Source organism: Dama dama, chromosome 12 (genome assembly GCF_033118175.1).
Source record: "Dama dama isolate Ldn47 chromosome 12, ASM3311817v1, whole genome shotgun sequence".
Taxonomy (NCBI): Eukaryota; Metazoa; Chordata; class Mammalia; order Artiodactyla; family Cervidae; genus Dama; species Dama dama.
This window is the reverse complement of record NC_083692.1, coordinates 22,424,640-22,439,327: the sequence shown is the minus strand read 5'-3', so window position 1 is coordinate 22,439,327 and position 14,688 is coordinate 22,424,640. Positions and strand designations below refer to the sequence as shown.

Below are 14,688 nucleotides of genomic sequence, written 5' to 3'. Positions count from 1 at the left end.
TGGTCCTTCCCTTACCCTTGTACAGGAGCGGTAATTAGCATTCCACTGCTGAAGGGTATTAGAAGGCACAAGGACCTTCCAGAAAAAGGACATCAGCAAGGCTAAGGAATTAACCTGGTTGCTGCTGTAGATAAACTATGTCACCAGAAAGTGTTTCATCATGTTTGCATCAGTAGGTGTAAACCTTGGAGATACAACTGAGATTCACTTACAAGAGGGAAAACTAGGAGAAATGAGGTAGAAACTCTTTAGCTTCATATAAGCCACAGGAAAACATATTCAGCACATATATAGGCTTTCTTCAACTTCATCGTGTAGCAGCCTATTGGTTTAGAAATTGATAATGCTTTGCAAGAACACCCAATTCAGATCAGAGACACAAAAAAAGTGGGAAAAAAATCACTCGGGGAAAAATATAACTAAAGAACATTTATTTGTTTTTCACCAAGACTTTATCTTGAGGACGTAACTAAACTGCGCCTCCACTCCCCACCCCAATTTGAAGGAGGATTAGTACAGTGGATGTTATAAAGCAGGTATGAACAGTTTGAGGGACTGGAACCAACGTTAACTGACAAAAACCAACTTCCATCTAAATCATCATAAAAATGTTTTAAGTAAAAAAAAGGGGGGGAGGGGGGCAAAGGGGTTTTCAGATTGGACAAGATCATCACATTTTATCTAATACATTCAATTCTGGCTAGGGTATACCAAAATGGAAACAGGATAACTATAATACAAAACTTCCACTACAGCACACTGCACACATCTGTGTTCCAAGCCCACCCCCGTTCCCCTAATGCTTCCAAACTCAACTATTTCCCAGCTTGTTGGGCCTGTCGACGAAGGAGCACATAGATCTTCTCTTTAATCCAATCTTTGTTATAAGGCTGGTATGTCTGGGTATCAGCTCGGTAACTGAGGAACAGAAGAATAATAAGCAAAGTTACAATGGTCAAATACCGTCATGTTTTTAAAACTGGAATTTATTAACTGTTCTAGAATGGCACAGATGTGCACATGTTCATACATGAAAATAATGAAAACGTAAAACAGCGGATTACGTAACTGTTGAATTTTGTGCAATATGAAGTTTAGATCATCTAGTACAATCTCACAGCAGAAAAAGAAACCGAGGTCTAGAGATCTTAAGGTAAATGCTCACTGCATTACACAGCTACTTCTTGATGAAGTCTGCCCAGAAACCATGTGTTCTTTCTCCTACATAGTTAACTATTCTTATGGTTCCTTCAGTGATTAAAAAATAAAAACTTTAGATTTACTATATTTATTTTGAATCAACTTAAAAAAAAAAAAAGAAAACCTTTAAAAATATGTTGCTGCCACAAAGATTTCTTCCCTGGAAGGTATTAACAGAAGGAAAATTTTATATACATCCAGTATTTCAGGATTTTCTTTTTATTTTTTTAGGGTTTTCTTTTTAATGAACAATGCTAGAGGCTGAGAAGAGCCTGGAGTACAAGGAGTAACATCAGCAATGAAACTCTAACAGGATTCCAGGGTTTTTGGAGTACAATGCATCACTTAATAGACAACTCACTCAAGGTATGTTTAGAGGACAAAAAATAGAAATATTCCACTGACCTACAACTGAACAACTACAACCAGCTAGATTGCTGGTTAAGCAATAAATTCATTTTTTAGAGTAAAAAAACCTAAAGCTATAGTATAAAAAAAAGAAGATAATAAGCAAGCAGAGATCGCAGAAACACAAAGTACATCAGTGTTTCAAGGCCACGAGCACTATCATTTTTTAGGTTCTCAGCAAAAAAAATTATACACATATAACTACAAATGACAGTAAATACCTCTAAGTGTTAGAAGTGTTAACTGCTCAGTCATATCTGACTCTTTGCAACCCCATGGACTGTAGCCCACCAAGCTCCTCTGTCCATGGGATTCTCCAGGCAAGAATACTGGAGTGAGTAGCCATTTCCTTCTCTAAGGAATCAAACCTGAATCTCCAGTACTGCAGGCAGATTCATTACCATCTGAGCTACCAGAGAAGCCTATAAAGAAGTTGCCAGCTGCTAGGTTATTGCTTTGGGCACTCATCTGAATCAACTCAATCCTATTTACAACTCTGTGAGTAGATACAATTATTATCCCTTTTTAATAAAGGGGGAAACCAAGGCTCAAAACAGTGCAGGCAACTTATTGGCTAAGTGACTTCAGGCAAGGAGTAAAAGCTTAAACACTCCTGACCAGAGTTCTTATTGTCTGTGAACCATTGAGCTAGAAACCTATGATCCATTTTGGGGCGGGGCGGGGGGGGGTGGGTGGGTGGAGTTTAACTGCTTTACAACGCTGTGTTAGTTTCTGCTGCACAACAAAGTGAGTCCACTGTATGTATACATATATCCCTTCCCTCTCACCCACTCCTCCAGGTCATCACTGAGCTACAATCCAATCTTTGAAGTGAAACAAACTCTGAAGTAGGAATACTTTACACCATTATCAAATTCTTCCCCTGAATGGTAAGGTCAGAATGGGGTTTAGTAAAATGCACAAGCTCTCTACTTTTACAGAACATTTGGTTTTTTACTGATGTCCTGTTGTTACAGTGAGAAATAATCTAAAAAGTAAAGTCACCCTTAACTCTTCAAATTAAGAGTGACTAGGAAAATACAATTACTACATGACTATTTTAATTTTATATTCACTATCAAGTACCTCTTAAATCACATTCCCTAATCCCTTCACCCTCCTAGATTTCTTATCTTTTTCACAACCTTCAACACTTCCTCCCTCACCCTTAATTCCAAATGGTGTCTTCCTTTCTATTTTCCTGAAGTAACTAAAGCAATTAGAAAACCTCCCCAAGCTTCTATCACATCGGCCTGCGTTTCCTACTTTACTATTAATGGATTGTCCAAGATCCTATCTAAAGCCATCAATTTCTCCCTCTACTACATCATCACATTAGCCTGTCAACATACCATTATTTTTCTCACCTTAAAAACAAAATTAAAGGGGAAAAAAAAGTATTTTTTCCTCTAACTATAATCCCATTTCCCTCCTCTCCTTTTGAGTCAAATTCTACAAAATTTGTCTGTGTTGGCAGCCTACAATTCCTCTTCTTACTAACTCAGTGGAATATATAAAGATTTTACTCTTGGGCTTCCTAGGTGGCTTAGACAGTAAAGAATCTGCCTGTAATGAGAGAGACCTGGGTTCAATTCCTGGGTCGGAAAGAGCCTCTGGAGAAGGGAATGGCAATCCGCTCTAGTACTCTTGCCTGGAGAATCCTATGTAGCCTGGTGGGCTACAGCCCATGGGCTTACAAAAAGTTGGACACTACTGAGCAACTAATACTTTCACACTTTCACTTCACTCTACCAAAACTGCTCTGGAAATCATCAAAGACTTCCACAGGGCTATACCAAATTTCAATTCTCAGTCCTCATTCATTTGATCTACCAAAAATATGAAGTATCAATACTTTTGAACAGGCTGGTCCACCAAATTCATCTCCCGCTACTCTCCTCGCCCTCCACTTACTCTTCTGCAGCCTCACAGGCTTCATTTTACACTGATTTATTCACTGTGCAATCCTCAGTGCCTTGGAACACATATGGTACATTAACTGGCACTCAATAAATACGTTATATGAACATGTATGTCTCTTTCTGTGTGTCAGGCAATAAACAGATCAACTATAAACATTATAAACCAATACAGCATGATATATATACAGCTCTATTGGCCTCAATAGTTTTTTGAGTATTTATATCAAAATAATCATAATAAAATTATCACACATTATAAACACATTTCATTAAAGACCAGAACTGTATCACTTAAATACTCTGAATAAGCAGAGCAAAATAACTATATCTGAAACACAATGAAGAGGTGAAGAAAACTGAACTCAAAAATTCCAAGGAAATGCTTATTTTCACCTGATCTTTTGTGAGACAGCAAGTCCAGACTTGGTTCCAGTGCTGAAACAGGAAGTGCCTCAGAGTAGGACCTACATGTTTTTCACCACTGAAAAATATTTTTTTCTTCTAGCATAGTGTCTGACACATAATAAATATGCCTGGTGACTGAAGCTCTCATTATAAGGTACTTCCATTTTCCTCTGTAAAATTCACTGTACTTAATACTCGGTCTCTCCAACAATGCTGAGAAGATGGAAGTATTATAGATTCACACACTCCTTGGTAACAGTGGTGATAAGTAATTACTGATATAACTTAAAATAAGCATAATGTTAGGGGAAAAAAATTAATTTGACAAAACTCAGAGAATAGAAAAGGTAACTGTCAAAAAAACAAACTCACTCACTCTAACATACCAAAATACACACGATCAACATTAGGTGGAATTAAAATTAAATTCTATTTCAGTCCTACATATATTTTAAAAAAATCATGAAAACAGAATAATCTTAAGTTTTAATTTAAAGCTAATTGCTTTAGGATAAAGACTGTAATTGGGAAAAAACTAAGTAAAAGATTATTTAGTTTAAGGAACAAAGTTCTCGGTTCAAGGTGGATGCACACTAACAGTGTCAATTAGCAAAATTCATAAGATTTTCTTGTGCCTTCAGCTTTATGTTGACAATGTATGAGCCACGTGTAGAAGAAATATTAATTACTACATCACAGGCAAAACACAAAGATCTGTGTCATGCAGAGTGAGCTCCTAATAGCATAAATCACCTCAAACAAACAAACAAACAAGGTAAAAACACAATTTAAGAGATATGGTGGCTAATACTTACACAAGGCAGCTGAGGTCTGCCAGGTCATCAATAAAATCAAACAACTGACTGATATCATATGTGATAGAGGGGCTGTTGGGATTCATTCTCTTCAGATGTTCTTCATACATTTTACAAACACCTAAGAGAGGGGAAAACCAAGATCGTACAATTTATGAACTTTAGATATGAGTAGTCTTATGTGCTTATATCACAATACTTTGTCCTACCCTGTACATATAGGTCTTTGTGTACCTCCAAATTGATTTCATAAATTTCCTAATAAAAAGTAACAGTCAAGCACAGAATTATCAAAAGCTATCTTAATAAAGCTTGGTTCAAGACACTGTGATCAGAAGTATCACTTATGAGTTCCTGAATAGAAAGGGTGAATGGAAAGGAAATAAAAACCAGGAAAATCAATTCATTGCGACACTAACCCACAGCTGCCATCATACTTAGTGGCAAAGGACAATGCTTTCCCATTCAGACTAGGATACCTGCTCTTGTCACTTGTATCATGTGACACTGCACTGGAGGCTCCAGTAAGGGTGATTTGGCAAGGAAAAGAAGTAATTGGCATTCACACTGGAATGGAAGAAGTGTACCTATCTCTATAAATGTATACAGAATTGTATACAGAATACCTTACGGAAACTACAAAACACAAACTATTAGAACTAATAAATCAGGGTGGTAAGACTGCATGATGTAAAATCAATATACAAAAATCTATTATATTTCTATACCTCAACAATAAAAATACTGAAAATGAAATGAACAACATCAAAAAAGAATAGAATTCTTACAAATAAATTCAGTAAAAGAGACATAAGGCACACTGAAAACTGTAAAATGTCACTGATAGTAAAGATTTAAATAAACAGAATGCTATCTCAAGTTCACGGACTGCGTGACTTAAGAGTAATGGAACAGAAACAGGAGTCCACAGATAAACCCTCACATTTATGGTCAACTGTTTTTCCAAAAGGATACCAAGACAAATCAACAGAGAAAGAGTATTTTATCAACAAAGGGTGCTAGGACAACTGTACATTGATACGCAAAAAGAAGAAACTTGGACCCCTCTCACACCATGTATAAACTGTCACTCACAATGGCCCAGAAACTTAAATCTAAGTCAAAATATAAAACTCTTGGAAGAAAATGTAGGCACAAATCTTTGTGACTTTGGATAAGCTTCTTAGATAGGCTGGACTTCATCAAAATTTAAGCCTTTTGTACTTCAGAGGACACTATCAAAGAAAGTGAAAACACAAGCCACAGACTAGAAGAAAATCTTTGCAAAATATGTATCTGATAAAACAGGGGTCCCCAACCTCTGGGGTTGAATGCCTCATGATTTGAGGTGGAGCGGATATAATAATAATAATAATAGAAATAAAGTGCACAATAAATGCAATGTTCTCAAATCATGCCAAAACCACACACACACACCAATCCTCCACGGTCCATGGAAAAACTGTCTTCCACGAAACTGGTCCCTGGTACCAAAATGGTTGGGGACCACTGAGATAAAGAACTATTATCAAAAATATACAAAGAACTCCTAAAACTCAACGATGGGAAAGCAAACAACTCAATTAAAAAATAGGCAAAAGATGGGAACAGACACCTCACCAGAGAAGATATACAGAAGGAAAATGCGCATTATGAAAAGATGTTCAACATCACAACATGAGGAAATTGCAAACTGAAATGAGATATCACTACACAACTATTAGGATGGCAAAAAACTCCAAACCACTGACAACGCCAAATGCTGCCACAGGAACTGCAGGGAATGCAAAGGAATACAGCCACATGTGAAGACAGCTTGTCTGCTTCTTACAAAGCTAAATACAGTCTTACCATATGATCCGACAATCACACTCCTCAGTATTTACCGAAAGGAGCTGAAAGCTTAGGTCCACACAAAAACTTACACAGGAATGTACATGGCAGCTTATTTACTGACAAAACCCGTAAGCAAACAAGATATCCTTCAACAGGTGATGGATAACCAGACTGTGTTAAACACATACAATGGAGTATTATTCAACAACAAAATGAAATGAGCTATCAGGCCGTGAAAGACATGGAGACATCTTAAAAGCATATGACAGAGGACGAGATGGCTGGATGGCATCACCAACGAGATGGACATGAGTTTGAGTAAGCTCCGAGAGTTGGTGATGGACAGGGAGGCCTGGTGTGCTGTAGTCCATGGGGTCGCAGAGTCAAACACGACTGAGCAACTGAACTGAACTGAAGTGAAAGAGCTGATCTGAAAAGGCTACATACTATAATTTCAACAATACAATATTCTGGAAAAGAGGAAACTATGAAGACATCAAAAAGATCAGTGGTTGCTGTTTAGGGGAGAGATGGGTGAGCAGGTGAAGCACAGGGGATTTTCAGGGTACTAAATGTTAGATACATGTCAAAGTCCATAGACTGTTCAAAGCAAAGAGTGAACAGTAATGCAAACAAGACTTTAGTCAATAATGTATCAGTACTGACTCTACAATTCTAACAAATGTACCACACTAACACAGGATGTAAATAATCGGGAAAACTGGGAGGGGGCGAAGCAGGGGTTATGACAGAACTGTACTTTCTAATCAATTTTCCTGTAAACCCAAAACTACTCTAAAAAAAACTAAACCTATTAATTTTAAAAAAGGGACGAGGGGAGGGAAAGCTCTGTATTCCAGATGAATATTAACTACTATAACAAAGAAAAATAAGAAAGTAAGAAAATTACCATTTGACAACCACCATGTGAGAACTGATTCCAATAATTCCATTTTAACTTTTAAAATGGAAAATAAACCACCATTTCTAATTTAAAAAGAAAAAAAGAGCTAGAAAGCCACAAAAAGGCATGGAAGAAACTTAAACACATTGCTAAGTGAAAGAAGCTAGTCTGAAAGAGCTATATGTCAATGATTCCAAATCTATGACATTCTGGAAAAAGCAAAACAATGGAGGTGGCAAAGAGACCAGTGGTTGCCAGGGGGCAGGGAGTGAGGTGAAGAGGGATGACTAGGGGCAACACGGAAGATTTTTAGGGCAGTAAGAATATTCTCAACATTACAGTATGATACTGTAATGGTGAATACACGACATTACACATTTGGCAACACCCACAGCACTGCACAAGGAATAAATCCCAAAATAAACTATGGACTGTATTCTGCTTCAACTGTAACAATGTACCATACCTCATATTCTATCTTTTTTTTTTTGGGGGGGGGGGGTGGGGAGGTGTGTGTGTGGCATGCAGGAACCTTAGTTCCCTGACCAGGAGAACCTGAGCCCCCTGCATTGGAAGCAGTATTAACCACTGGACTACCAGGAAAGGTGTCATTAACAGGGGAAACTGGGGATAGGGAGAAGTACATGGGAACCCTCTGTACTTTCTATTCAATTTTTCTTTAAGCCTAAAACTGCTCTAGAAATTAAATGTATTTTAAGTTCAGTTCAATTCAGTTTAGTCGCTTAGTCGTGTCCGACTCTTTGGGACCCCATGAATCGCAGCACGCCAGGCCTCCCTGTCCATCACAAACTCCCAGAGTGTACTCAAACTCATGCCCATTGAGTCGGTGATGCCATCCAGCCATCTCATCCTCTGTCGTCCCCATCTCCTCCTGCCCCCAATCCCTCCCAGCATCAGGCTTCCCTAAAATCAGCAAAGGTTAGTAAAGAGTACTGCAGAATCAAAGACCAAACATGGTAATATAGATAAAGCAACAATCTAGAGTGTGTGCACAAAGTCTACCTTAATGGCAAGTAAGTCTATCAGCAGAGGAAGGGACTTGAGAAAAGAAAAGAACACAAGCTTTGCTCATCTTTAAAAATTAGAATAGCATCTGAGGAGCCATCTCTGACACTATAAGTAGCTTTTTGTCTCGCCAGAGGTCTACCCACCATTGGTTTTAAGAGATTTTTAAGCCTAATCCAATTAGCTTCAGATAATTGGCAATTCCAGGGACAGGCCAGCAGCAAATTTTATATTCCTATAAAATCTTTACAGTAAGAGGTGAAGAGTGTGCAATTTGCTAGAAAGGGTGCAGGGTGTACACAAGTGGTTTACTGGATGTGATGATCTAATGATGTAATGAAAGGACATAAGGATGAATCCAGTTTGTGATGATCCAATCTATGTGCTCTCATCTAATGGTTTCCTGGGGGTTAATACCTCCCTTCAGGGTGGTGCCAGCTTATCAAATGTACAATAAATTATACTGATTTGGTTCCATTTGCCTTTATTCACTGAGCTAATTTTTTATTTCTTAACATTCTGATGGACTGTTACCTTAGCTTTTAATGTTTGTTTAGTAATTAGACTATTAGGCTGTGTAGGCACTATTAGGTTTCTCAAGCCTGTCTTAATAACTCTATCGAGTTTAACTAGACTATATAAGGAATACCTGTAAAATATTTACCCAGCACAGTAACAAAATAACATATAATAAATAAAGAATATTTACAAAACAAGCAGAGGCCTGGGAAAGTCACTATACATATGAGCTTGATTCTAAAAAGTAGAAATAACAGTGAATGTCAGGGTAAACAAACTCAAGACAACTGAGAGTCTTAGCACTTACCACTCTCACCCTGGGAGCAAGCGTAGACCAGCTGGTGTGGATGCTAGCTAGCGTGGGAGCCAGGAGACTCTATAGCCCATCCCACCTCCAGCCCCCAACCCCTCACCACCCCCAAAACAAAGTCAATGATTTCTACCCCTTGATTAGTGTTTAAACTCACCTTCCATACACTCATTCACAGATTCATAGTCAGCGTAAGTTCTGCCTTCTGGCCTCTTGGTAGGCTGTACCAGCAAGATGGTGTGAGACTGCAGAGGGAAAAGTGATTTCAATGTAAGTTTCTAACTCAGTATTTGAGAAATTCATAGTATGGGATAAAATCTCCATTCACCACACAAATTATCATTGGTTATTAAAACACTATTAATTAGAGGGGTCTTTCTGCAATATTGATGCCTCTGCCCAAGTGCAGCGCCAGAAGCTGGATTCACAACTTTTCTGTAAGGTCTCTTAGTCTCCCAGTTCTTAACAACTGCTGATGTCTCAAACTCTTATTGCACTTACTGCCTGTAAGTTCTCAGCATAAACTACCCTGTACTGTTTTTTCTCTTTTGCACCTTTCTTCCCAGCCAGATTGTAAACCTGCTTAGGTGTTCTATCTCCATTGGTCACTCTAATCCCATTTCCTAATGAAAACAGATATGGGTTGATGAAAGGAGAAAAAAGGAAAACACTGTAATGATTACAAGCACTTTATCAATCTATGTTTTTTCTAACTTTAGCATTACAGTGAAATCACATCTTATCCAGAGATTAGACTCAAACATTAAAGGTGTAAGATAAACTGGCAATATAAAATTAGTATATACAGTTAACGTTACCCTAGAAAATCCATTAAATTATTCACCCAGTAGGTGACTCACCATAAGGGGCTGTGTTATACTAAAATATTGTATTTTTAAGAACTAGAATCACAAAATAGCTAGAGGATATGACATAGGAAATGTGAATATGCCTAAACATCAGCAGATCCTTTCATCTTCCATCTCACCCTCGTTGGGGAGCATGCTTTTGTTTGTGGGTCTATTTCAGGGGTTCTCAACTCTGGCACTATTCCATCAGGGGCTGGAAGATTCCTTGCTGCAGAGGTTGTCCTGTGCATTGAAGGATGGCAGTATTCCTAGCCTATTCCCAGTAAATACTAGTAGCACCTGCACTCCCATGCCCTCCTCCCAACCTGTGACAACTAAAAATATCTCCAGAACATTGGTCTGTTGAAAGTATAACCCCTTCCGTTGTTTTTTTTTTGCCAAGTGTGTAAGGTTCACTAATTAAATTCAAATATGATGTAACCTCACTGTAAACCCAGTGCTAAATCAAACTATTTATAATCTTCAGGAGATGGTGAAGAACAGGGAAGCCTAGCGTTACAAAGAGTTGGACACGACTGAGTGACTGAACAACATATTCTTCTCTTCTGCTGTACTAGTTTTTAATAAAAAACAAACAAACCTCTTAAGGACAGGAACTAAATGTTCCGAAATGATCAGACTTTTTAATGACCAACAAACTCCAACTGAAATAGCTGATATTGAGAGTTTCTGAATAAGCACTGCCCCCGCCCAAACAGTTCTTTGAATACAATGTGAAAAACAAAGGAATTTATCATACTCCTCCCTCTCCATCAAGAAGTGAGTCATTCTGATGAAAAGTTTGAGAGGATCTGAGATAGAACTTGATGACAAGAGATGAGTAGTAATTCTGACCTATAAAGACCTGAAGACAGCCAAGGCCTTTCTTAATAGTGATCAAAAGTCAGAGAAAACAGAATGTTAGATTACTGGTTATTTAAAAACCACCAATAGTTTCAATGGCTCATATGGTGAGAAGAAAAATGACTTTATAGAAACTATACTAACATTCCTGTAAGAGGATCTTTCCCACATACTACCCAGACCAGTTGCTACTACATTGATTTTCTTCTTATTCTAATAAGGACCAATTCACTTAAGAGTAAAGATATGAAAATGGCTATACAGTATGCTGCTTTTTATATTTACCCTTAAAGTGAACCTGAACAAAGTTTACTATTTTTAATACTTACTGCCCAAAGACAAGGCTTAAAAATTAGGAACAAGGAATGACTAAATTTACAAAACTGTAAACAAAATTATCAGATTTTTCCTTCTTCTAAACTGATTTGGTCCAGCATTCCTTAGGTTACTCTTTCTTAGGGGAATGACCAGTAGTAAATAAAAATATAAATACATACAGGAATATATATATCTATTGATATTTGCCACAATAGAAAAATAACACTGTGAAACCTAAATCAAGAAAAGTTATGCAGAATTATCTTAATAATATCCTATTCTCTGTTTACTAAGCAGTTATGATTCACTCTAATGAAGAGTTAATCTGTTAATCTGTTTTTAAAGTCTCACAAACATGAACCCTAGGAACAAGTCAGTCATTCTACTGTTACAGAAATGCTACAATACATACAATTGGTTCTTGAGTTTTAAATGCATCTCTCAAACTACCAAAAAAGAAAGGAAGGAAGAATAAAAAGAAATTGAACCAATATTTAAGACTTTTGAACCAGTATTCACTTTAAATACAAATTCCAATTTTCAATTCTACACGAAATGATAAAGAATTATCACTGATAATTGCTCAATGATAATAGGGTGTTCATATTAACTGCTGTCATATCCCCAGATTTTAATCTAAGCATTTAAAAATAATACCAAATAAAGGCAGAGAAAGAAGGAAACTCCGAAGTGAAATGACTTGCTCAAGGTCACACTGCTAGTTAAGACAGGAACTGGAAACCCAATCTCCTAATTCCCAGTCCTCCTTGGGAGACTATGTTGGGTCAAACACTGGCCTATCTCAATCCAGAAAACTACAACCTGAAAAAGTTCCTTGTTAACAATAGCTGCATGATCTGTTAATCTGCAGCAACCAGAAGACGAAAATTGAAGTGTGGAAGCAACCACGATTCCTTGGAATCCTCGTGAGCATCTCCTTTTTGCAGATTACAAAACACAGACACACAAGCCAAAAAACAACCCTTCCCACCCATTCTACTTAGATTCTAAGTAAAGTGGACCCTGAGCTGAATCTATCTTTTCAACTTCCAGACCCAAGAGACTATAAATAAAGGTAAGCACAGGATGGGTGGCTGGATGGGGTAAAAAAAAAAACAAAAAAAAACCCCACCAAATCGGCCCCTACAGGCCTTAGAAACGAGGGAAAATGTATTTTTTCAAAAAAGGCAGAGCCCAGAAAAACAAAAGGGAATATGGTCGGAAAAGCACGCTACAAAGCAAAGATGTTCCCTCCCGGCCCACACGGGGGATGCAGTATTCAACCTGTCAGCTTCGAGACGGGATTGTCAGACATCCCTCGGCCATTGTTCCTATAGTAGGCTGGGGCGTTTGGAAGGAAAGGGAAGCACCCCCACGCCTGCCTCTACTAAGCAGCAATCGGAAGAAAGAGCAACCTCCGCAACGCACGCCTCGCCCGAGCCAGCAGGCGGGCGCGCAACCGCGGGGCGGACCCGGGATCCGGGGCCTAGCGCCAGGCCCAGTGTCTCCGCGGCGGGAAAGAGAAGGGTCGACTCACAAGCTGGAGTGCTGAGCGGCAGCACGCTAGCGCTGGATGGGGTGGGGAGATGTATGGGCGGGGGTCGCCCCGGGGGGGTTGGGGGTTCGGGAAGCCGGTTAGGCATTTCTCACCATCGCGCCAAAGTCTCCCGCTGCAGCCGATGCCGACTCCGCCGCCGCACACGAGCTTACCCGCAACGCCGCCAACAGCCAATCCCCGCGAGAGGAGCAGCCGGAAATCGTCAGAGGCGCACCGCGAAAGAACCTTTCGGACCATAGAGACTCACAGATTTCCGGCAGCTAGAGCAGAGAGTGGCTCTGTTTCAGCCATCTTGGATAAGGGAAAGGAAGCACACAGGGAACGTAGCGGAACTTGAAAAAGGAGCACTTTTTTCGAGACACGATCTTCGGTACTCGCGTTATTAGACGCGCGGCTAAAGTGATCACCGCTATAGACAGTGACACAAGCCATCTTTCAGTGGCCCCACTCAAAAATGGCGGCGGTATAAGAACCCTGGGGCATAGGTCGGTTGTAACCCCGGAAGTACCCTTCTAAAGGAGGGGGCTGTAAGGCAATCCGGAAGTGGATGTAATGAAGAGGTGCCACTTGGCGGCCATGGCAGCTGTAGTATCGGTGGCTCCGGGTCAAGGCCCCTCGGAGTGGAGTAACATGGGCCGCACTGGGTGTAGGGTAGAGACAGCTTTGTATCAGCTTCACTGCTGAACCCCACGACCCGCCATTACCGGCCTGCAGGACTCTTTTCCTCACTGTAGACTCGGAGGAGAGTTTGCCGAGATTGGTGGGCTGGTCCCGGACCTGGGGGGGTGATCACCTGCGGGGGTGCCCCAGGGAGATAGGGGAGCAGGGAGAACGAACGAATTCGCTTGGGTTTTCGTCCTTTTCTTGCTGCCATCGGGAACATTGCTTGTGGAGGAAGTAGGCCCATTGTGCTGCCCGTATTCCGACGATTGAACCAATAGCTCTTTCGTGTAGTTTCCCGTTGACTTCTCATCTCTGTTAACCCATGGGAATCCAGTGAGTGGTATATGAAAACTTAACGGGCTGGGACCTAAGATTGCTGAAAGTTGTTTCTAGTATCAGCAAAAAGGGGGTTCTTTACAGGTACGTTCAAGAGAGAAGTGTCTCGTGAACGCATCTGCCGGTGGGGAGGACGAAAGAACTGGAAAGTCCACCTGTTCTTTTGGAACAATCACACGTGTTTAAGGACCTGAGCTCCCGAAAAATTATAGACTAGTGGTATTGGATGAATAAAGAAGGCAGAATGGATGATTTCATCTCCATTAGCCTGCTGTCTCTGGCTATGTTGGTGGGATGTTACGTGGCTGGAATCATTCCTTTGGCTGTTAATTTTTCGGAGGTAAGCTCTCAATTTTCTGTTTTCTATCAGCTGTCAGGATGGCAGCTAGGAAGTAGTGACAGTTAAAAGGGAAGCTGCTTCCCCATTTAATAGCAGAGCTAAAGGTCTTCTTAAGGATGACTTTTCAGAAGATGCAAAACATTTAATAATAGAAACAAACCACTTATTTAGCACAAGTTCTTAAGAGAGAGGGATGGGGCGGGGAGTGGTGGATCCACTGAAGATCTTTGGATACTCTGAACTTCCTGAAATTGCATACCAAAATTTGGGACTCTACATTTTCCAGGAAAGACACCGTAATGTTATTTTGATACGCAGAAGTTTCAAAGAATCAAGGTTCTGGATGGCTATCAAAATATACATGAAGAATATTGTTTGTTCATATGAGTTGAAATCAATATAATTTCTTTTTGAGA

General features: G+C 39.6%; 2 protein-coding genes across 3 annotated transcripts in view; one reads left to right on the top strand and one right to left on the bottom strand.

Moving 5' to 3' along the window:
- Window positions 1-414: 414 nt before the first annotated feature.
- ERH (ERH mRNA splicing and mitosis factor) lies at window positions 415-13,182 on the bottom strand. The gene is made up of 4 exons (XM_061156796.1): window positions 13,026-13,182; window positions 9,503-9,590; window positions 4,751-4,871; window positions 415-918 (listed from the first exon to the last, which is right to left on the bottom strand). Exons 1-4 carry the CDS (start codon window positions 13,026-13,028, stop codon window positions 816-818), a joined length of 315 nt encoding a protein of 104 aa, XP_061012779.1. The 5' UTR covers window positions 13,029-13,182; the 3' UTR covers window positions 415-815.
- A 278-nt stretch (window positions 13,183-13,460) lies between these two features.
- SLC39A9 (solute carrier family 39 member 9) overlaps window positions 13,461-14,688 on the top strand; it is a 44,702-nt gene continuing 43,474 nt past the window's right edge. The window contains exons 1-2 of one of the 2 annotated variants that reach the window (XM_061156794.1): window positions 13,461-13,929; window positions 14,017-14,272. In XM_061156794.1, the coding sequence (XP_061012777.1) occupies window positions 14,159-14,272 (114 nt within the window). In that variant the 5' untranslated portion in view covers window positions 13,461-13,929; window positions 14,017-14,158. Of the gene's footprint in view, window positions 14,273-14,688 lie in introns of both variants that reach the window. The other variant, XM_061156793.1, reaches the window with a different exon arrangement.

What these genes read in the sequence shown, in the direction of transcription:
- ERH (XM_061156796.1), bottom strand. An exon ending in TGTGAATGAGTGTATGGAAG is followed by an intron (nt 4,872 to 9,502) that starts GTGAGTTTAAAC and finishes CCCCTCTCTTAG; the next exon opens with GTGTTTGTAAAATGTATGAA. An exon ending in GCAGACCTCAGCTGCCTTGT is followed by an intron (nt 919 to 4,750) that starts GTAAGTATTAGC and finishes TCTGTTCCTCAG; the next exon opens with TTACCGAGCTGATACCCAGA.